This window comes from Mus caroli, chromosome 8 (assembly GCF_900094665.2).
Source record: "Mus caroli chromosome 8, CAROLI_EIJ_v1.1, whole genome shotgun sequence".
Taxonomy (NCBI): domain Eukaryota; kingdom Metazoa; phylum Chordata; class Mammalia; order Rodentia; family Muridae; genus Mus; species Mus caroli.
In genome coordinates, this window is record NC_034577.1 from 115,522,056 (window position 1) to 115,544,435 (window position 22,380).

The 22,380-nt window shown below is 50.4% G+C and overlaps 1 protein-coding gene across 1 annotated transcript in view; it reads right to left on the reverse strand.

The window, feature by feature from the left end:
• Nucleotides 1-620: 620 nt before the first annotated feature.
• The window catches only part of Pgbd5 (piggyBac transposable element derived 5), a 64,345-nt gene continuing 42,585 nt past the window's right edge, over nt 621-22,380 (reverse strand). The window contains exons 2-7 of the mRNA XM_021170726.2: nt 15,550-15,977; nt 11,712-11,846; nt 7,846-8,026; nt 5,977-6,174; nt 3,815-3,920; nt 621-2,723 (exon numbers count right to left, since the gene is read on the reverse strand). Coding sequence (XP_021026385.1) covers nt 2,528-2,723; nt 3,815-3,920; nt 5,977-6,174; nt 7,846-8,026; nt 11,712-11,846; nt 15,550-15,977 — 1,244 coding nt within the window. The 3' untranslated portion in view covers nt 621-2,527. The remainder of the gene's footprint in view (nt 2,724-3,814; nt 3,921-5,976; nt 6,175-7,845; nt 8,027-11,711; nt 11,847-15,549; nt 15,978-22,380) is intronic.

Consider the following 22,380-nt stretch of genomic DNA (forward strand, 5'->3'; position numbering starts at 1 on the left):
AAGTGAACACTGTCCTCCAATCTAGGGGACCAGCCTTTGTCTTGGTGACAGGAAGCTGACACAAGGGCCTCTCTCCCTGGCCACTGGGGTTGTCTGATTCCTGAAAAGCCAGTGTCTGCTTGAGGACCAAGAGAAGCTGTGAGTCCTGACGTCTTACCAATGCTGTGGAGGCAAGGTCTAGGTCTGGAAGGCTTTCTAAACCCATACCACATGCCATTCTGACCTTCATGGAAAAAAAAAAAGCTCTTCAACTTACAGATGCCTCACAGGCTGCAGTGGGCCCTCCCCCCCACTGCCTAGCTACTATTCCCCACCACACACACACACACACACACACACACACACTGCTATTTACAGAACAGGTGACAAGAGAGCCACCAACAGCACCTCCGACGAAGGCTCCAGCAGTCGACAGTCTGTAGAACATCGCCACCTGCTGGCCTCAGATGCACACCACAGTCTGCGGGAGACTCAACATTTCCTATCCATCCTTCAGCAGGGAATATATTTCTGAGCCCCAAGACCCTCCGTGGGTGCTAGAATTACACGCTATGCTTCTTCCTTTACGTACACTCTTGTGATAAAGTTTAATTAGTCACAGAAAGAAGTTAACGATAAAATACAACAACTGTAGCAATGTACTGTAATAAAAACTTACAACTTATGGATTATTTATTTCTGGAATTTTCCATTTAGTATTTTTTGGATCACAGGTGACCTCAGGTAACCAAGACTAAAAATAATGGGGGGGGGCCTGGACAACAACTACACTCAGAACTGCTACTATCAGTCACCTATGTGTATATATATATGAATACATATATATGAATACATACATATATGTATGTATATATATATGTATATAAAATATATTCACACATCAAATCCTAACTGATTTCTTTTTATAAACTGTTCAATGTTTCAAGATTCCAAGAACAGTTCAGCTCATACGTTCCTGTCACCCATGGGAAAGCAAGTTCAAGGGGAACAGCTTTCTAACTCTTTGAAACAAAGCCACATACTAACAGCCGACATCTAAATAGACTTTTATTTTTATTTTTCTTGTTTGGACAGAAAAGAAAAAGTCATTGGCCTTCATTAGACTCCCTAAGTGTTGGAAACACCTGAACTCAGGAAGAGTGGACCTTGTAGAAAAGCATCACAAATTGAAAATATATTTCTCCGTGAAAGTGCTTTTGATCCGATTAAGGGTACAGCAAAGGTTATCTTAAACACAAACTGAAGTTGGGCCTGTGATCTGTGGCATCATGGGTCCCACCGCAGGCGAGGGTGCTTGTGGAGAGAGTGGACACAGACGTGACAAGGTGTGGAGAGCATTCTGCTGCCAGCCACACCTCGGCTCACTGAAGGAATGAGGAATTGCCCCAAAGCCCCTGCCGAGGACAGTCTGCATCTGAGGACATTAGGTGGCATTAGATCAGGAGGAAGGGCTGCAAGGTGTGGAAAAATCCTTGTTTCCCATCTGTGGGGACAGTGGGCCCACCTTGGGGCTCAGGCTCCTTGGAGAGATGTCAACCTGTGGTGGGAAGGACCTGGGTCTATGGGAGATCCCACAGGGCCAGTCCCCAGCCAGGGCCTCCTAATCCTGCTGTGACTTTCTAGGGGACCCCATCCCCAGAGAGAAGGAGGTGAAGGATTTTGTTTTCATGATGCTATAGAATTCTCAAGACAGGTAATTCTGCAGCCAACAGTGACAAGGTGACAGAGTCCTCAGTCTGCAGCCAACAGTGACAGGTGACAAAGTACTCAGTCTGCAGGCTCCCCAGGCCTTGGTAGCCATAGCTACATCTGTCCTGGAAGCCAGCGGCCCTTCCTAACTTGCCACAGGCCAGAAACAGAACTGTGATCATGCAGGGAGCTGTGAAGGTATGTGGTGTCTGAGAGTGGGGAGTGGGGAGTGGGGGGCACATCTGTTCACAGTAGACCTTAAGCAACAGTAGGGAATTAACCTGAAGATACATTGAAAAAAAAAAAAAAAACCAACCAACCAACCAAAAAACAAAAAAAAAACCCAAAAAAAACAAAAAAAAACAAAAAACTAGCATTGTTCTTCCCTCCTCGCCCTGCTCGCTGCAGTCCGGTGGAGGACAGAACAGGTACACCCTGTTTATAGTCAGCAAGCTGCAGCCGCCCCGCCCCCCCTGGCTCTGAGTTTTAATGGCACCACATTGCATCTCTTCTTCCAAGGGAGCCATCTAAGCTGATCTCATGGGAGAGTGCTAGGAACCCACGTGCCGGGTGCTGTGGGGTGGCACCGAGGGGTCCATTTTGTAAGCTTGCCTGATCTGAACTTGAGCCCGTCACGATCTTTCACGCTCTGGAAAGCGGAGCATGGTCCACTGGTCCTACTGCTGGTACCTTCCGAGGTCACCTGTATCAGGCTCTGGGGAGCCACCCTTTGTGGGGGGTGATGTGGAAAGCAGACTTCTGACCACACATGAGCCCTCCAGCCAGCAGGCAGGTGACAGGCTCCTTCCTTGTCCCTGACACCCCTGGGCCAGCAGTCTCAGTGGGCTGGCGATGAGTCCTCCAAGCCCAGCAACTCCCTGACAAGTCTCTCTCCGAACTGTGCCCGGCTGTATTTCTTCACGTGGTAGGCGTCTGACATTTTGTACAGGATGTAGGCGTTGTTGACGGCGATGCTGATGGCGAACCAGAACACTTGCTGCCACGTCTTGTTTGGCTTGTGAGAGATGAAATACCTGGGAAGAGGGGGAGGCACGGCGTCGTGTAGCTGCTCCCCTCATTAGGACTTAGGAAGTGAATAAAACCCACAAGACTGAGGGAACTCTTTAATCTGTCACTAGTGTCCAGTGGGGGAGAGCAGGTGTTTGTCCACATCTCCTCAGAAAAGTCTCACAATGGGCATGCTGGTTACAACTCTCAGGGGAGAGAAGCCTAGAGGCTGAGGGTCAGGCCAGTGCATCTGAAGAACTCCCTTCTGGTGATGCACTGGGAACTAGCTGTGGGCGGGGCCCAGGGGCGGGGCTATGACAGGCCCTGCCCCATCCTCCAGCAGCTGCCTTCTCAGGGCCCTTCTCTCGGCCCACCCACATCTAAATGCTTAATCCCTCAGTTCCAGGCCTCGTGATGTGTTCTCTCTCTCGTTCTCAAATGTGCTTCCGTTATCCATTTGTCTTTCCTCAGGGAAGACTCAGGACCCTGGGGCTGACCCTGAGGACACTATGCCCAGAACCTTATTTTAGGATTCTCTTATCCTGTTTATTGTCCCTACATCTTGGCTACATCATATATGAAGACCACCGGGGAGTTCAGCTCAGGATGGACAAAGCCTAGAAGATAAAGGCTGAACTATGTGCCAAGATGCCCACCAATGGGGTATGAGCAGTGGCGGGTACCTCACGTGGGGCTGGAGCCCTGGGATATGAGTGGAGTGCAGGGATTTCTAGAGGAGATAGGTGTATAGGCCACCTGTGGGCAGGACGAGGGCCTGAGACTACCTCATGGGTCCTCATGCCCCATATTTATGTTCTTCACTATGTCTGGGCTAACATAACCCTCCCTACACACCACTGCGATGTGTGTCGTCATGTTACCCCATGCACACTGGCCGGCCGACCATGCACCCAGCAGCCACCCACGCAACGGATGCCACTTGCAGGCATACCGGCCACCCAGGCACCCACTGGCCGCCCACACATCTGACATCACCTGAATGCACACCAGTCTCCCAAACGCCAGATGCCACTCACACATACACCATCCACCCACGTCCCCCCAGCTGGCCACGCACCTTCGGCTGCCCACGCACCCCAGCCGCCCACACACTCACTTGCTGTACTTATCGTCGTATCTGCAGATGTAGCTGAGGTGAGCCGCAAAGGCCTCCACGGCCAGAGGGCAGGGGATTTCCCCGCTCCTCCTCTTGATGATGACGCCTGTGGGGGAGACAGGAGCTCAGTCCCCATCCAGGCTGCCCAGTTCCTGGGGGTGGGGCGTGGTGGGACACTGGACCAGCACCGTCCATCACGTGCTTCAGCAGAGCGGTGGGTGTGAGGAGGCATCGGAGGCAGACAAGTGCACAGTTATCTGCCACCTAGACTCGGTGGCTTCATGGGCACAGGGACAATGACACAGTCGCAGGCACATACAGATGCTCCGGGGACAGGCCTGAGAAGTGAGGGGAAGGAGGCTTCTCTTTCCCCCTCTATATTGGATGACTTGGTCAGGGGCTGGAGGAGGGTGGGAATAGCGGCAGTTTCTCTGGGCTGTTCACAGCGTGGGTGGGACCATGTCACAGAGGAACAAGGAGGCCAGCCCTTCCACACCAGGCCCAACATCCTCACATCTCTCAGGGGCCTCTCCATGACCCCTTAGCTGCTCATCTACCCAGAATGTTCCTCTACACACACCAAGGGAGCGCAGCCAACGGGCCCGAGAGCCATGGCACAACTCATAACCAGCAGAGCCTGGGGACCAAAAGGGAAGCCACAGGATCTCCCCATTTTATTGCACCAATGGCTACTGTCTGACGTCTGTCCTCTGGCCTGCTTGTGCACTGTCTGGATCCCCTCTGCAGGCCACAGGAACAAAGGTGTCCACAGGCACCTGGACATAGTTAGGGTTTCCCACTGTGCTGGCTAGCTTTATGTCAGACTACAGAGGCATACACCATGTGGAGAACATAAATACATAAGTACACTGTACCACAGAAGCACATGTAGACCACACATGTAACATGACCATACATATACTGTATATCTATCTATCTATCTATCTATCTATCTATCTATCTATCTATCTATCTATCTATCTAGTGTATGTGTGTGTGTGTAGTATATGTAGTGGTATAAATACATATAAACACATTTTTATATATATATACACTATATATGTATATATACATAAAAATATACATATAAATATACATAAAAAATATAAATATACATATATCACACACACATATATAAATACACACATGGTATGTGTATACACTATATATATACACACACATAGTATATAGTGGTATATATACACATATACACACACATACTATATATATATATAGTATATATACAGTATATATACATATACATATAAACACACACATGGTATGTGCATACACTATATATATATACACATACACATGCTATATAGCAGTATTTATACATATAAACATATAAACACACATATGGTATATGTATACACACACTATATAGTGGTATATATATTCATATATACACATGTGTATGCATATATATATATATAACACATGATATGTGTATACACTACACACACACATATATATAAACACACATGGTATGTATATACACTATACACACACACAAACACACACACACAATACGTAGTGGTATATATACATGTATACACACATATATATAAACACACACATGATAAACACATGGTATGTGTATACACTATACACACACACATACACACACATCGCACACATGGTACACCCCAGGAGCATGCATGTCACACACCCAGTATGCACATAGGAATGCAAGCCATTCATGTGCACACTGCTCTGGAAGTGTCTGCAGATTCCTTTGCGATCCTCTCAATTTTTGTCTCAGCAGTTTAACACGGTCTTAGCTGTCAGTTTCTTTAAATACAGACTCTGGGCTAATTAAGTCCCTCTACTCTGAGTCAATTTTAAATCCCTGGAGATTAGCGAGGGCAACAGCAAGCTGCCTGGCAGCCAGGATCACACAGGCGCTTTGCTTCCAGGAGTCAGAGCTGATAAAATGATCCACAAACTCCACCCACAACGTAGCCTATTACCATGCCCAAACAACAGAGCTATCACAGCCCAACAGGACGATGAGACCAAGCCACCTGCCAATCAAGGCAAGCTAAGAGCTTCGTGCAGCTCCTACCTGCCCCTTCCCAGGACAGCACAACCAACTACGAGGGACACAGACAGCATGAGGGCCCTCCATGCCCTGGGTGCCCCCCTTCCTGTACACTCACCTTTCTGCACAGGGGAGTAGGCGTTGGTCAGGAAGCGGAAGTGCCCCTTGTTGTACCAGCAGATCAGTGACATGTTGCCCTTTGTCCTGATCTGGTGCTGGCCCCGGGCAAGTGGGGTGGCAGGGTTGGTCAACATGGATGGAGGGAGACCTGTGCAGTCACTCTTCCTGGAGCTGAGGAGGCCACAGCAGTAGATCCCTGGAAGGAAAGATACAAACTCTCATATGTTCCACTGTCAGGGCGCCCCACCCACAACCCGGGAAGGAGGGCGAACACTCAGAGGCAGCTGCTGAGGCCTTTCCCCATCCCTCTATAAGAGCACACCCGAAGGTCACTGAGGCCATAACTAATGCAAGCAATGGATTAATGCAACAATATGGCCCTTATCAACGGGGCTCTTGGTTGGTACTGTGGGGCATAGCATCCTATCTGCGTCCATAAATGGAATTTGCTAAGGTGTCACATGTACATTAGGAAAGGCCCACCGGTAAATAGCTGTGGTGATAAGGATGGTATGGCTGTGCCCAACAACACAGCCAGAGACCTCGGGATGGACACACCCGTCAGCTCTTGGGGCTCTTGTAGAAGACAAGACTGAAGACAAGACACGTGGCATTCCACTGTAAAGAACTCAGTGGCTCTAGATGCTTCTAAAAATTCATAGTGATATCATTTCTATATTGCCTAACCTCAGAAAAAGGCAAAATTTCCTATCCAGTTATTCTCCTCCACCCAAGGGTTCTCCTCCCAGCTCCTGGCTTGCTGAGCCAGGGAATGCCTTTCCCTGGGGATCTCAGAAGCAACTCTCCTAAATCCTCGTGGGGAAAGGTGCCCCAGAGGCCCAGGCCATGTCCAACACTCATGCGGCTTTATAGATCTAACACTGGACAAACACACACACACACACACACACACACACACACACACACACACGAGCACATACTCCAACTCCCAGTGCTGAGAGCAAATCAAAAGGTGGACCCTTACGTACACATGCACACACCATCAAGGGTTACACTTCTATGGACATGCACTGTGCTTCATGGAGAGCCAGACCTCCTCCAAAGCGGCTGTGTCACATGTCCTGCAGCTTCCCTTCCGTCCTCCGTCTGATCTCCTGCTAGGTTCTTGCCACAGATGGGTTGAGTCTGCTGGCACCACCCAGCGCAGAGGGCTATTCTTACCTAGACTGCAATGCTGGCTAGCTGGGGCAGCCTGTTCCCTCACTTCAACCAGGCTTCCCTGGCCCAAGATGTAAGTTACCTGTCACTCCACAATACAAGAGTTTTAAGGCCTGATATCCACTGTGTTACAGAGCAAAATGTCTCAATTCTAGTAGCTTCTGTCTATGAGTGATGCTTTCTCAGCTGTCCCCAGCATAGCTTGGCATTTAGGTCTCTGCTTTTCATATCCAGCATCTGCCAAAGTCAAGGGAGGCTTATCCAGTCTGCAAAGAACAACCAGCCTCTTGCTCCAGGAGCCCAGGACCTTTCTGAGGCCTGAAGGATCATTCCTGACCACACGGGTCTCTGCCAGATCGGAAGGAGATTCACCAGCTATGGAGGATGACTCTGCTACTTTCTAGACCCTTTTTTATGAGGGGCTTTTCCTCCAGGCCTGTTATGGCCAGAACCACACAGCAAAGTACACACAAAGGAATGCCCAAAAGACTGGCAGGGCTCTGTGCCAATGCTATCACCTGACAGCAAGCCCAGGACTCACACACCACGAAAACACCAGAACCCAGACACACAGGGCAGCTGAAATGCTGTGAGCAATCTGTGCTAGCCGCTGCTCCTACCCTCCTCATTCTTTGGTCACTCCCCACCCCCCAGGAGCTGGCCATGCTGGGACGGCCGCTGGACAAACCTTGCTTCTCAAATTCTTCGAACAGATTGAGGCTGGTGATGCTAGGCCCTGTGAAGATGATATAGTTCTTCCCGGCCGCATTCCGGCACAGGCTCCGGGCCACCATGCTGTGCAGCTGTGGCTTGTTCTTCAGAGCGTCCAGGCCATCTGGGCCACCACCTTCCTTTAGGTGGACATAGATCTTGAACAGAAAGGCAGAGGGGTCAGAGTGCCAAGGGCAACAAGGACCACAGCCCGAGACCGCAGGAAACATGGGGTTAGAGGAAACCGCCTCACCCTATTATGTCATGAGCCTCACAATGTCCTAGGTCACCACCACGGCTACCCAAAACCTGAGCAGCTCATGGTTTAGCTGGGAGGCTTCTGTCCGTGAGAGTATGAGCGGGAGAGGAGCAGTTAGAGATGGGAAAACTGGCAGTCAAATTTGATGCAAACCTGTCCCTAAGTCCGCACACACGCACACACACATGCGCACTCACACAAATAGAATCGAAGGGCACTTCAAGGGCTAGGCATGCTCTTACATGCCTAGTGGTTATCGCCCATGGGGCAAAATGACTAGTCAACCCAAAGACAGGTAAGACAGCCCTCGTCTGTCTCACTGCACCAGAGATGCAACAGAAGTCAGACACACTCCAAGGGCCAGAAGCAAAGAGGCCATGCTAGGCTTGGTAAGCCGTTCCTAACACATGAGCCATACCAGCTCCACAATTGCCACCAAACACGTGTATATGGGAAGGACGATGGATTCAGGGGCAGACCAGACCGGCAGGTAGGGCGCTGACTAGTCTCTCCTAAGGAGAGTAGACGTTCCGGGGAATGTTCATACTTCCATAGACAGATACCCAGCAGTGCCTGTCACATCCCTATGCCTGTCCTGTCCTGCACAGCAAGCTCACATTGGTGTCATCTGATATGCTGGAACTGCTAGGAGCTGGGACACCAACGGTGCTCTCTGAGAAACTCCCAGAAGAAGCACATGGAAGACCCAGCTACTGTGTCAGGTCCCATCCTGTCAGATGCGTTTGGCAGCTCACCTACCAAGCACCGGTGTCCTTAAGGATACAAAAGCCCAACTCTGTGTTCAGGTCAGTGTACAGGGATGTGACTTAGCAACAAAGTCTTCAACAGAATGGGCGATAGATACGTCCTTCACTGGGAAATGGTGCCGGACAGCAAAGCCTCTGGGTTTAGCAATGGTTGGGAAGCTGGTGAGTCTGGCCTGCATGGGTCTTCTGTGATATGTAGCTGAGCATGTTATTCGACTGTACACACAAACACACTCAGCTTCAGAAACACTGGCATACCTGTTGGCCTCCCACACTATAGGATGGGAGCCTGCGCATGGTGCACGTGGCTCCTGTGTTCAGGCCCCACAAGGCTGAAGTCAGAGCATCAGCGGGTCTGTTTCTATGCAGTGCTCAAGAAGCTCCTGGGGCAATTAGGTTGCAGGACAGTGTGTGTCCATCACTCTCTGGGAGCCACGAGGGCTGTTCATGTCTCTGTCCTCTAGCTTCAGCCAGCATGGTTTATTGTAGATACTCAAAGGGCTACTACTGCAGATTGTGGTTAGAATATGAAATGTTCTCCACGTTTGTGTGTTTGAACACTTGGTCCTGAGTGATGGTGATATTGTCTTGAGAAATTGGCGAACCTTTTGGAGGTGGGGCCTTCCTGAAGGATGGGGTAAGCTGGCCTTGAGGGTTACATCCTGGCCTCTCTTTCCTGTTGAGCGCTGCTTCCTGACTGTTGATACAATGTAACCAGTCACCTCACCCTCTGCCACAGACATGAGCTGCTCCTGCTCCTGCTATGTCTGCCTAGTCTTCAACTAGTAGAAAGCTCTTCTAAGTTGCTTCTTGTCCTGTGTTTGGTCTCAGTGGCAAGAAAAGTAACTAATATGGAGAACAGTAAGCATTTACTAGGGCTGCAGAGATGGCTCTGAGGATAAAGCATGGGCTGCTCTTAGGTTTGGTCCCAGCATTCAAGTGGTAGTTCACAGTGGTCTGTAATCCAGTCCCAGGGGAACCAATGGCCTCTTCTGGCCTGCACAGGAACCAGGCACACACATGGTGCACACAGGCACACACATGGTGCACACTGGCACAACATGGTGTATACTGGCTCACACATGGTGCACAGGCACACACACAAAATGCACAGGCCACACATGGTGCACAGGCTCACACATGGCACACCAACATACAAGTGCACCAGCATACACATGGTGCACATAGGCACACGCATGGTGTATAGGCACTCAAATGGGCAAAACATCACATTCATAAAATTAAAGTAAATGAATCTTAAAAAAATTAAAGCGCGTATGGAATTATGGGTATTCTGGGATTTGGGGGTGAGGGTTGCTGAATGAAAAATCGAGTTAGGAAGAGACACTAATTAAAAAAGACCTTTTCCAGCTGGAACCTGGTGTATTCTGGGGTACGAGTTTCTGGTCTTTGGTGTGAACTGCCTTCTCCGCAGGTCTGGAGACTGCCAGGACTCAAAGTTAGGCCAGGGTCTTGCTCTCCTGGGACAGGGGAGTTTCCACAACACCAGCAATGGATGGCTCAGAGTTTGCCCTTGGCTTGGAACACAATTGCAGGACCATCTGAAACTGCTCAGCACTTTGCCCACGTGGGCAAGCCCAGGCATTCTAGCTACCTCCTCCTTCTCAAAGTGTGAACATGGCGTGACGTTACTTCCTTTTCAAGGTGTGAACAGTGTGGCATGGATATCTGCCTAGCCAGTCTTTTCCCTACCCAGAAATCCAGAAGTCGCACCAGAGGCATCCAGAGACTCCCAAGTGTGGGGTGATTTATGGGTTGGTTGGTGGGGTGTACAGAGCGCATATGTCCCGCAAAGGACAACTCACTTCTCGGGGTGGACCTCAGGTTTCATCTTCCTACTCAAGAAAGGCACAGAACTTAAGAACCAATTATTTCTAGAGTGTTTTGCATGACATTTTCAGATGACAATGAATTGCAGGACACTGGAACTTGGGAAGAGCTGTGGACTGGGCTGTGTAAATGTGACAATGAGAGAGAATGGTGTATGTAACAGCCCTTGAGACACCTGCTGAAGGTGTCTCAACCACACAGCCACTCAGCAACACAGCCAGAGACTCGCATGCCATCAAGGTCAGCACGTTGTTAGCAAACGCATCCCAGAGACGGACAGAGTGGGACTCCAGCCACCCCTAGTGGCCTGAACAGCACATGGTAATCTCCTTATTCAGGCCACAGGGTATGCATGAAGCATGTGGGCTGCCAGTGGCTCAGCCCATGAGAGTCAAGACAACTAGCCGATCTCAAAGCAATTACTTCAGCCGTGGGCCAGCCTCTGTCAGGGCCTTCTAAGAACCCCAGACAAGGAAGCCTGATGGCTTTTTCTTCCTGGAAACCCCTCCAGCTCTCAGGAGCTTCTCCTTCTATCCCTCAATCTCTCACCGTTCCCTAATTCTCCTTAATAAGGCTTGCTTCCGCATTACATTCTCCAGCTCTCTGTGTCTTTAATCTTCATCAGCCCAAGACAAACCCAAAGCTACTATCCCAGCCCATCTTTGGTGCCTCTGAGTGTCTGGTACCCTAGGTCCTGGGATCATGTCACAAACCCTACATTACAGGGGTGGAGTCAGGTACGACTGTGAGCTTTCCAAGAACCAGCTACCCCACAGGAGGCTAAGTGAGACCAGACTAGCCTCTGCTTGAATGTGGGGGATGAGTGTGACAGTCGGAAGACACTGAACTAACTCCCCAACACCCTGGGCCCGTGGCACCCCAAATCATCCTTCCTATCTCCCTGATGTCTGCACACCCCAGAGCTCCCCAATTCCAACACTTCTGGCCCCCTTCCCAGTGGCTCACCTGGATGATGAACCCGGTTGAAGAGCACTGGCGGACCCACAGGCTGAATTTCCGCTTTTTCCTCTTCCGCAGCTCTCGCTCCGTGCATGTGGCAATGAACACAGGGTCCTCGTCAATCAGGGGTTCATGTAGCACCTGCGGGAAAGGGGGGGGGTGTTCTCACGGGGCAGTGTGAGCTCCGCTCCCAGCAACACCTTTAGAGGCTGTGGCTGTGACTGAGACTAAGTCACCTGACTTCTCTGACCAGGAGTCTCCTTATCTGCACTGCCGTTCTAGGGAGGGTTCAGCCGGAAGACACGGGCACGCTCACCTCCATCCTGATGCACAACGTTCCTTCTCAAGAGATGGCCGTGGCTCTTACTATCTGCTTTACAAATGCCCATACTGGCTGTGCCTTTAATCTTCATTGGCGTGAGATAGTAAACTAGAGCCGCTGTCCCAGTTTGCCTTTGGTGCCTCTGAGGTCTTTGGGACTGTAGCCCGTATCAGTGATCTATATCACTGGGCTAGGATCTCCAGCCCCAACTCCTGTCAGTATGTGTGGAGTTATGTATGGGGGTATGTATTTATAGGGATGCATACACACAAGTAAAAGTGTCTACAGAGCCAGAGGTACCTGATACCCTGGGACTGGCAATACAGTGGTCGTGAGCTGTCCACTATGGGTGCTCGGAAGTGACTCTGGCTCCTCTGTAAGCAGAGCAAGCACTTTTAGCCAACAAGCCATCTCTCCAGCTCCCCGGCTCCTAAGCAAGTATGGGACTTCACTCATGGCAACTTCTTTGTTGTTGTTGTTTACTGTTTTGTTTTGTTTTGTTTTGTTTTGAGACAGGGCTTCTCTGTATAACCCTAGCTGTCCTATAACTTGCTCTGTAGACCAGGCTAGCCTTGAACTCATAGAGACTTGCCTCTGCTTCCCAAATGCTGGGATCAAAGGCATGCATCAAGCCCGCCAGGCATGTCAACTTCTTGATAACATGAAATCTATGACCCTTTCAAAGACAGGACAATAAGGAAAAAGACTCTAAGTTGGTTTTTCAAACGAAGGTGCTTGGGAAGCCTCCAGGGACATTGTGGGTGGCATTGTGCTGTGATTCCCTCCACTGTTCTATGTCACAGTTACGGATATCCACAGTTAAGCAAGGTGACGTGTATACACGCTCATTTCCATACTACAGGGCGCTCTAGATTGAGGGTCTTCAAATCACTCCTCCTCTCTAAATACAACTTATTAGAATAATCCCCTGTTCTCATCTACTGCAACTCCGTGGTCACTTGAAAGAAAGGACAAGACCCAGTAGAGACCACATGAAGTCTAAAATGGTACCTGACTCTGTGCGGGGGAAGCTTGAACGAACTAAGACCCTGGAGGTGGTGGTCAAGTGTGGCTCTCTCTCGGCAGCTTTGAGTCCACTCAGGGCATGAGGGCTTCCCCCAAAAGCCATATCAGTCCATGACCTGGCATAGACACTAGACACTAGCAGTTGTGACCTGCATTCTTTTGGTAACAGCACCTTCATTCAGTTCTATGTTTTAAAGCATCAGCCTTGAGGCTTTAGTGATGCTCTTTCTGCAAAGGGTTCAAGTTTGGTTGCCAGCACTCATGTGGTGGCTCACAACCTTGCAGAGCTCAAGTTCCAGGGGATGCAGTGCCCTCCCCCGATCCGTGGGTAATACACACATGTACGCCCACACATTTACATACATGCAGGGAAAACATTCATGTACATAAAAATAAAAATAAATCTTTTCCTTTTAAAGTATCAGCCATACCTCTCTACAGTGCATACAGGACCCAAGGACCTGCCCCGAGGACCTCAGTAGGAGCCCCTGCCACTGCTCAGTTTGGGAACAGACAAGTTGGCCTGCCTGGACTGTAGCCCAGACATTCTCTGGCTCCTTACAGCTTATGACACATTCAAAGCCCCATGTGCAAAATGGACAATCTAAGGGGGGGTCTTAGGAACAGGGAAAATGGCATGAAGGTGGCCCCGGCTTCCCGTTCTTCCTCTGCCCATCTCCTTGTCTAGACTGTGAGTCTGCTGTTTCCAGCCATCCAAGAGGGCCCCCCTCAGTGAGCCAGGGAGCCCATCTCTCCATGATCTCCAACCACAGTTACAACGCATCACAGCAGGGCGAGCAAGCATCTCTGAGTCTCCCTCCTCCTCCTCTGCGGAAAACAGTCAGCTCTGTCACACAGCACCATCCCTGAGTCCCCTCTGTGCGACAAGCCACTCGGGGTGTGCCAGGCATCGAGTATGGCAAGGGAGGCATCTCTTACTTATTTGCATAATCCCTCTCCAGGGATGTTTCTCTGATTAGTCTGACTCCAGTTTTGATGAGAGTAGCACCTCCCGTCTTGTGCCTGTGTGCAGGCATCACACAAAAACGGCTGCTTTGTTTGCTGGTAGATTCTGGAGTCTTCGGCGGACTCTGTAAAACCTTCCACAAAGGGTAACACTTGCTACAATGGTAGCTCCCAATGCTGCATGCTGAGAGTCGCGCCTCTGAGTGTGCGCGTGTGTGAATGTCTGTGTGTTCAGGGCGGAGGCATAATGGTGGTACCAGGTAGCAGCAGGCTCTGGGCCACTCCTGAGAGTCACAGCAAATCTGACCTCAACTCTGACAAGTGTGTCACCTGGTCTGCGGGCAGTCCTCTAGGAAGAGGGAAAGAGAAGTTCCCAGGCAAAGATGTAGCTTGCCACCCCCTCCCTGACACCACACCTCGGGCCCACACACGGTGCCTGCTAAGTTCTAGAACAGTCGGAGCGCCAGTGCAGAATATTCCAAAGCCCATGGACCTGAGACAGTAACACCCCACGAAAGCCCTGAAGTTTCCAGTTGTGCAGAACAGGAGAACATTACAGACTCGGGAGTGCAGCCATCTTGGGAGTAGAAGCCCAGCAGACGCCCCTTAAAAGACAGTTGCAAGCATAAAAATGGTGGGACTGTGTCACTGGAAATTCTCCACAGAGGAAACTCAGCTGGCTCACCTAGGGGCAAAACCTCTGATCCATCAGCACCTCCTCACTGTGCTTGGTCAACAGAGCAGTTCTGAGATTCTGTCACCAGACTGAGCGTGACAGCACTGAGCGTGACAGCACTGAGTGTGACAGCACTGCATGCAGGTGGACAAGGAAGGCAGTGTGGGTCAGGAGCTGAGAACCATGAGAGACTCCACCTTCTGGAACAGGTTCAGGATATCTGGAAGGAGTCAGGGCTGTGACAGTGCTGAGCTACCAGCCCCTGGATGAGGCTTCAGGCTCTGGCCTGAGTGGCCAGGTGGACCTTGGCATCTAAGAAGTTCCAGTGACCTAATGAAGGTGCCTAGTCAGGAAGTGTCCCTCAGTGAACATGACAGGGACCCTGAGGCTGGGTCTGTGTAAAGCCCCGTGTGGGAAAACCCATGATGAGGAGAAGGTGGAAAAAAGGAGACTGCTGTAGCTCCGAGTGAAGGGTTAAATTCTAACTGTCTGGGGGCTGGAGTTCAAGCCCCACCCTCCCTTACAAACGCATTTGGCTCATAAGGTTAGCAGTCTGGCTGGTGACCTTAAAGAGACTTGTAGTCACTAGAGAAGGTAAGCAAGGACAGGGAGAAAGGCATCCTAAATCTTCTCCTAGCCAAAAGTCTCAGGTGTTCAATGACACCTGGCACACAAACATGTATGCATGCACACATGCACACGCAAACATATATGACACATGTACACACACGCACAAACACATCTGCATGCTTGGACACATACATATACACGCATATGAACATGCACAAACACATCTGCATGCATGGACCTGCGTGTGGAAATACATACATGCAAGTGCACACACGTGAGCTCACCTGGGTCTGAGACGGCCTGAAAGCAGCATCAAAGCCACTCTGTAGGGAGTCGAGGAAGGGCTGGACCTTGTAGAGCCCATGTGTGGTCTGGCTGGATCGGAAGGCCACAACATGGAAGTACTTGAGGATTTTCTCGAAGCGGGCCTGGCTCATGACGAGGGCGAGGCTCCGGTTGCTATAGAAGCCTCCGCTCCAAATGCTGAGTACCGACTCACAGTGCGAGACGCTGGTGGAGATCACATAGCCCAGGAAGGCCTTCATCTCTGCCAACGTCACCTCCACCCAGGTACCGTCACTGCCAAACCGCTCCTGGAACTTCCTGGCATACATGTTGGTCTGTACCACCATGTTCTTGAGCACGTTGTCCGGGACGAAGAGCTGGAAGAAGTCCACCGCGCTAGCGCTGGGTGGCATCTTTCTGGTTGGACCTGAAATCCAAAGACAGGCTGAGTGCTCACGTCCAAAACCATCACCACCTGACAGGAGCCGGGTCCTCTTGGCCTTGGGCCTCAGGCCACAGCCCTGCCTATCCTCCCTTCCTTCCCTCCTGCGTCTGATGCCTTGCCCAAATGGAGGCCAATAGCCTGGCTCTCACATGCTCTGGGCTCCTGTCACTCAGATGCTCCTGCCTTGTCCCCCAACTCTCTGTCCCCCAGATCATACACATTATTCCCACCTTCCTTCCCAACATGATTTCCCCAGCACCCAAGCCTGTTGTTCTGTTCTGCCCCCTGCAACCCTGTCCTCCTGTCCCTCGATCCTTTTGTTGTCAGGCCCATCACACCTAAGCCGTCCATCCCCTCATGCACTGTATAGGACATCAGTGGCGAATGCAGCTCACCTAGTGAGTAGATCTGAGGAGAGAGATGTAGAGGGAGAGAGCGTGTATAAACCCCTGTCATTCTCCAGAATGTGCTGTACGACTTAAGGGGACTCTGTACCCATAATGATTCAGTTGCAGCCAGTAGAGAACAAGCCTTGCTAAGTAGTCCCACACAATTTTAAACGATTGGTGGGTTAATCCAAAGGGACTAGTGTAAGACAGTTTCACCAATGAGAGACAGGCCTTGCAAAATTTGACTGGTAACAGCTTCTTTGCATGTGTGCACACATGCATACACACACACACACACACCCCAGACGCAACTTACTATAACATCCTCACCATGAACCCAAATCATCTTAGGTGGAAAGTGCATGTGCCCCCCCCCAGCCAGATTGTTCTAATTCAGTCCCAGCAGACTGGGTGTCGGCTGATCCCCTCACAAGGGCAACTGACAGGGAGCCTTAGCTCAACATCACTGTCCCAAACCTCAGAAGTATCATCTGACACACTGCCAGCCAAAGAAAAGATCCAGGCTTAAGATGCACATGTGGTTCCTACTCAAATCCATCCCTGCTTGTGCATTACCCTAAAGTCAGAAGTCCTAAGCCGAAGCTTCTCTGTGAGTGTGTGCACACATGTGTGTGCATGTGTGTATTCATGTGCATGTGTTTATATGCCTCCTAGGAGCTTCTGTTTGCAATCCTATCATACAGGCTTGAAGCAGCATGCTCTGATTTGTAGTACACAACCTTTCTTTTGCATCTGTGTGGCAATTTTTAATAAAAACTGGATGAAGAGTTTTCCCACCAGCTTATACAAAAACAAACAAACAACAAACAAACAAACAACCTACCAAGCTGTTAAAAAAAAAAAAAACCCACCAAGCTGTTTGCAGATAAAGCCAGTTTTTTGAGCAGTGGCCAGATCCGGGTAAGGATCTTTGGGGTTTCCATTTTGCACGTGCGCGCGCGTGTGTCTGTGTCCATGAGTGTGTGTGTGTGTGTGGGTACATGTAGGAGGTACACATACATGTGTGTATGTGCACATGAATATGGAACCCCAAGGTCGAGATTGGGCACCTTCTTCAATCACTCAGCTCCATCTTATTCATTGAGGCAGGGTTTCTCAATCAAGCCCAGAGCTCACCTATACGGATCTCAGCTCCAGGCCTCATGCTTGCATGGTAGGCGCTTTCACCACTGAGCCACCATCTCCTTAAAATTCATTGGATTGGCCGGTTGCTCCCAGTTCTAGCGTTTTCTTTGTAGAACAGACTGAGTGAAATCAACTTTTAAAGTCTGTCTGCAGAGTCAGGTGGACAAGCCCGTATGCCAGATGCCCAGCACGGCACTGGTATGAGGAGACAAGCCCAAGGCTCGGCAGCTGTTTCTGGGACAGCACCTCACTGAGGGCTTTGCAAAGCAAATTCTGTTTTCTGTTCACCTAGACAGCAGGGCGGCCACCGCCTTCACTTTCCCCAGCCACACGTATATAGCCTAGCTGCCACCAGTGCACCAAACCGATCCAGGAGGTGGTCCTGTTGGCATGGGGATGTTGAAATTCAGGGCTATGTTTACTGGTGAGCCATAAGTGCATAGTGAGCATCTGTGCTTTTCAGTAGGCTGGCAGCCTCCTGTGGGTAGAGCCATAAATTATTCAGACCAGACCGGTGATCAGCGAGGAGAAGCAACATTGTAACTGCTGTCTCATGCTGACTGAGAGGCATGGAATTTTCTCTCCCTGAAGTTAGGTCCAGAGTCATCTTCCCTCCCATGCACGCCATTTCTGGATGGATAGCCAAAGTCTGCTCCAGCCTGCTTCCTGAACACACTACAGAGTGGCTGGCTTCCCTCCCTCGCCTATTCGGATTGACAAGCTTCCCTGTTGGCTTTTCTTGGTTGCTGTGGTTCCTGCCACTTGGAATATGGTGACAGAATCTGGTTGTCACGAAGGAGGAATGTCATTGATGCAGCTCCTACCCACAGCCTCACCTAGCTTTCTTGTTTTTTTGTTTTTTCGAGACAGGGTTTCTCTGTATAGCTCTGGCTGTCCTGGAACTCACTCTGTAGACCAGGCTGGCCTCGAACTCAGAAATCCGCCTGCCTCTGCCTCCCAAGTGCTGGGATTAAAGGTGTGCGCCACCACTGCCCAGCTCTCACCTAGCTTTCTACATGACCTCTATAACTTGACATTAGCCCCAACAAGGGGCACTAACCCCATTCAGACAGAAGTAGGACATAGCCCGGGTTCTCTAGGTGACTTACAGAGATGAAGAGCTTTGTCTATGTCTGTGGAGATTACTAAGAATGCCACATGGCCCATGGGGACAGCAACCATGTGTCTCTCCCCTCCAAGACACCCTCCTGCTGTGGGGTGAAAAGAATAAAGTCCCGCGCCTCCTCTGGCTTCTTCATGCAGCCCCACAGACTGCCTGCCCTTTGCACGGGCCCCAAGTTCTGCTCAGACATGGCTGCCTGTGACACCCACTCTCTGACATCTACTGAAGCAAGAAAGCCGAGGTCGTGGCTGCTCGATCCTTTCTGTCCTCCAAACTCAGGATGTGGTGCGCTTAACACCTAACCCATACACAGCAAAAATGGAGACTAGCAGAGGGGAGGGTGAGCTCTACACTCCATGCATCTTTGCTGAGCTCGGTAGGAAAAGCGAGGGGCCCGTGTCACCGCTCGGTGACAGGTTTGGGTCAGCAATGTACACCATACCCTCAATGGTGCCATGGACGGCTGGCAGGACAAAAGGGGTTCACTGATGTGTATGTGTGGAGCCCACCTGAAAAGGCAAGGTGCTTTGGGTGTCGGGCAGAAGCAGCAGACACATAACCTACCTGGAGGCAACTCTAGGGCCAGCTTTGTTCCCCCCCTCTCCTTTCTCCCGCTGGGGCAAGCCCCTGGGGGACCACTCCTAGGGGACCACCCCCGGGGGATCACTCCTTCCTTGGTTCCCTCTGTCTTCTTTCACCTCGGGCACTAAGCCAAAAGCAGACAATACAGCCTTTATAGTCTCTGAATAGGGGCAAGGGCCGCACAGCCTCGACAGGCAGGACCGATCTCCGCTGCAGGTGACACAATGGGCTGCTCGATCTTCATTCAGGCAACACATACTTCATGACCATTAATATGCTTGTCAATAAACACCCCGAAGGCAGAATGAGCCCCTAGATCCCCTTATCAGAATAGAAGAGTATTTTCTTCCATTCTGGAACATTCTGTAGCAGCCATGCTGCCCGGGATAAAGACAGCTATGGGGATGTTTGGGGGCAGATGCTGTCAGTGGTTGCTGTGGAACAGCTAACGGTCAATTCATATTTAAATGCAGAGGTGGAGTCACTCTCCAGGTTAAATCAAATGAGTTCAAAACCATAAGAAGGATGTCCCACATTGCCTCTCTCTGGAGACACTGGGCATCTCATTTGGTGAAATGTGGTGCAGAGAGAGGCCTGCAGTCCCAAGTGTGCCTGTAATCCCAGCACTTGAGAAACTAGACTGCTATGAGTTCAAGGCTAGCCTAGTTTACATAGCAAGTTATAGGCTAGCCTGTGCTACATAGAGTGGCACCCTATTAAGGAAAGGAGAGGGAGGGGAAGGAAAAGCCAGAGGTGACCATGATGGATGGGGGAAGGCAACAGGGTAGTCAGCAGGACCAGCACCAGCTGAAACAGGAGGAATCCATGGACAAAGAGAGAGGAGGGGTGAGGAGACTGGGGTGCGCCTGTGCACCTGTGTGCAGAGGCCATGCGTACACTTGGTTCAGGCTGTACAGTCTCTAAAATCCTGGCTTCGAATCTGTTCTTATGTTCAAATGAACTTAAACAGAGGGTCACAGGGGTATGCAGGACAGGCTGGACACAGAGAACACATTTCTAGTCTCATAACCCTGCCCCAGCATTTAAAAAATGACTGTAAGTCCAAAGAAGCAATCAAAACTGGGGTGGTCCAAGCAGGTCTTGACTCTGGAGAAGCCCAAGGTTCTACAAGGCCCAGAGAACAGGCCTGGCTTTTCCAACCCAAAGAAAAGGGTAAAGCTAAGACCTCTAACTCAGGCCAGCCCCTGATTGAACATAGCTCCTTAGCAACAGCAAGATGGAGGGAGATAGGGTGACGGTATAAATGACATCCGTGAGAACCACTTGGGACAATGGATGGTGTACATGCAGCTGGTCCTCTGTCTGACCCATGACCCTGGGCACGGACCTACCTCGATGTTCTCTACCTGGACAGTGTGTGTACAGGGAGGACAGCTCCAGGCATCCTTCCTAGATGGACCCACTTGGACACGTGGCTGCCTCCCACTCACCTAAGCACATCCAGCTAGAAGGCTCTGAAGGTATGGCCCATCCCAGCTCTTACAGACCCATGGTCCCTCCAAACACACAGCCAAGCCCAGAGGACCCACAGAGATCCTTGCTCCACTGGCAGGCCTTCGCTTGCTTTGACTTTGGTTGTGCACTGGGGTCACACACTGGGAACGCAGGGCAGCTTGGGTCAACGGCAGCAGGCAAAGCTTGGTCCCTGGGTACCCATGTCCTCCTCATCACAGAACTGTCCCAGAAAAGCACGCAGGCTGGAGCTGCTTCTCCCTGGGTGCTAATTATATCCTCACATCCCCTGTGCACCCACCCACGCCCTGCTGGGAGAGAAGAGAAAGAAGAAAATGAGAACGGGGAGTTGGGGTACAGAAACGGATCCCGAGACAGTGGCATCGCTCAGAGGCACGGGAATGACAAGGCACAGACTTTGGTGTCTTCATTTGACATTGAGCACGGGTCTGGGTCAGAACAAGGAGACTAAAAGTATAAAGGTCAGAAGACATGCAGGCAGGAGACTCCCATCTCCCCAGGACAGGAACTGGGGGGCTGGAGAGAGCCAGCCTGCAGCCTCCTGCCCACAGTTTGGGCCACACTTTCAGAGTATTAGCTCTGGAAGCATTGCCAGGGCAACACTTTGCTTGTTTATCCATAAATATCAGCATGTCACATTCACTTCATTTAACATATACACAGCATTCAGCATGCTTTTCCACGTAGGTGTGTGCTCTTTCTGCTTCACAAATGATAACTCAGTTTATCTGTTCTTTTCGTGAATACCAGCTCCATGCGATCTGTTCTATTATCAACCCCACTTACCCAAAAGGGAAACTAAGTCACAGAGGGATTTTTGTTGTTATTGCTTAAAGGGTCATTTCCAAGGCTATGTATCTAAGAGTGGGTGTGGCCCTTAGCCTTCACTGTCAATTTGATTGGATTTAAAATCATCACGGAACACCTGTGAAGCTGTTTCCTGTGAGATTTAACTGAGGTGAGAGACCATCTCCAGGACGTGGGTGACACCATCCCATGGTCTAGGGTACCAGAGTGAATGAAGAGGAGAGTGGGCACCAACATTCATGTCACACTGCTTCCTAACTGTGACCAGTAGCCTCATGCTCCTGCCCCTAGGCCTTCCCCTTCCAACAGTGGATTGTATCCCTTTGAACTATGAGCCAAGATAAACTGTTGTAATTAAAGCTACTTCCTGTCAAGTATTTGGTCATGGTAACAGGAAACTTGACTAATAATACAGTGTTGGAACCAGCCGGCTCTGAGGAGTCTACTGCTCCAGCTGGGTCCATTTCATCGGAAGAGTCCCCTGCACCACAGGCCTCCAACACAACCCCACATCCCAACACAATACAGCTCACAACTAGATGTAGAGAACCAAGCACTCTGAAAGCCACCTGCTGAGAATGGGCCCAGGTCTTAGGAATATAACCCACAGGTACAGGACAAATGTGTTCAGTGAACCTAGATGGCAGAGTGACAAGCCCTGTGATGTGACTAAGACCTCCTCCTCTTTCCTTCTGAGTGTGGCTGGAGCTAGGCAGCCCTGTCCAGGGACAGTCCTCACACACTTCAAAAGGGAGATGGACACAGACACTTCTAAGTACAATGGTACTCATGTAGTGGCCCATGTGGTTCTGAGACAGAATCGTATATATCCCAGGCTGGCCTT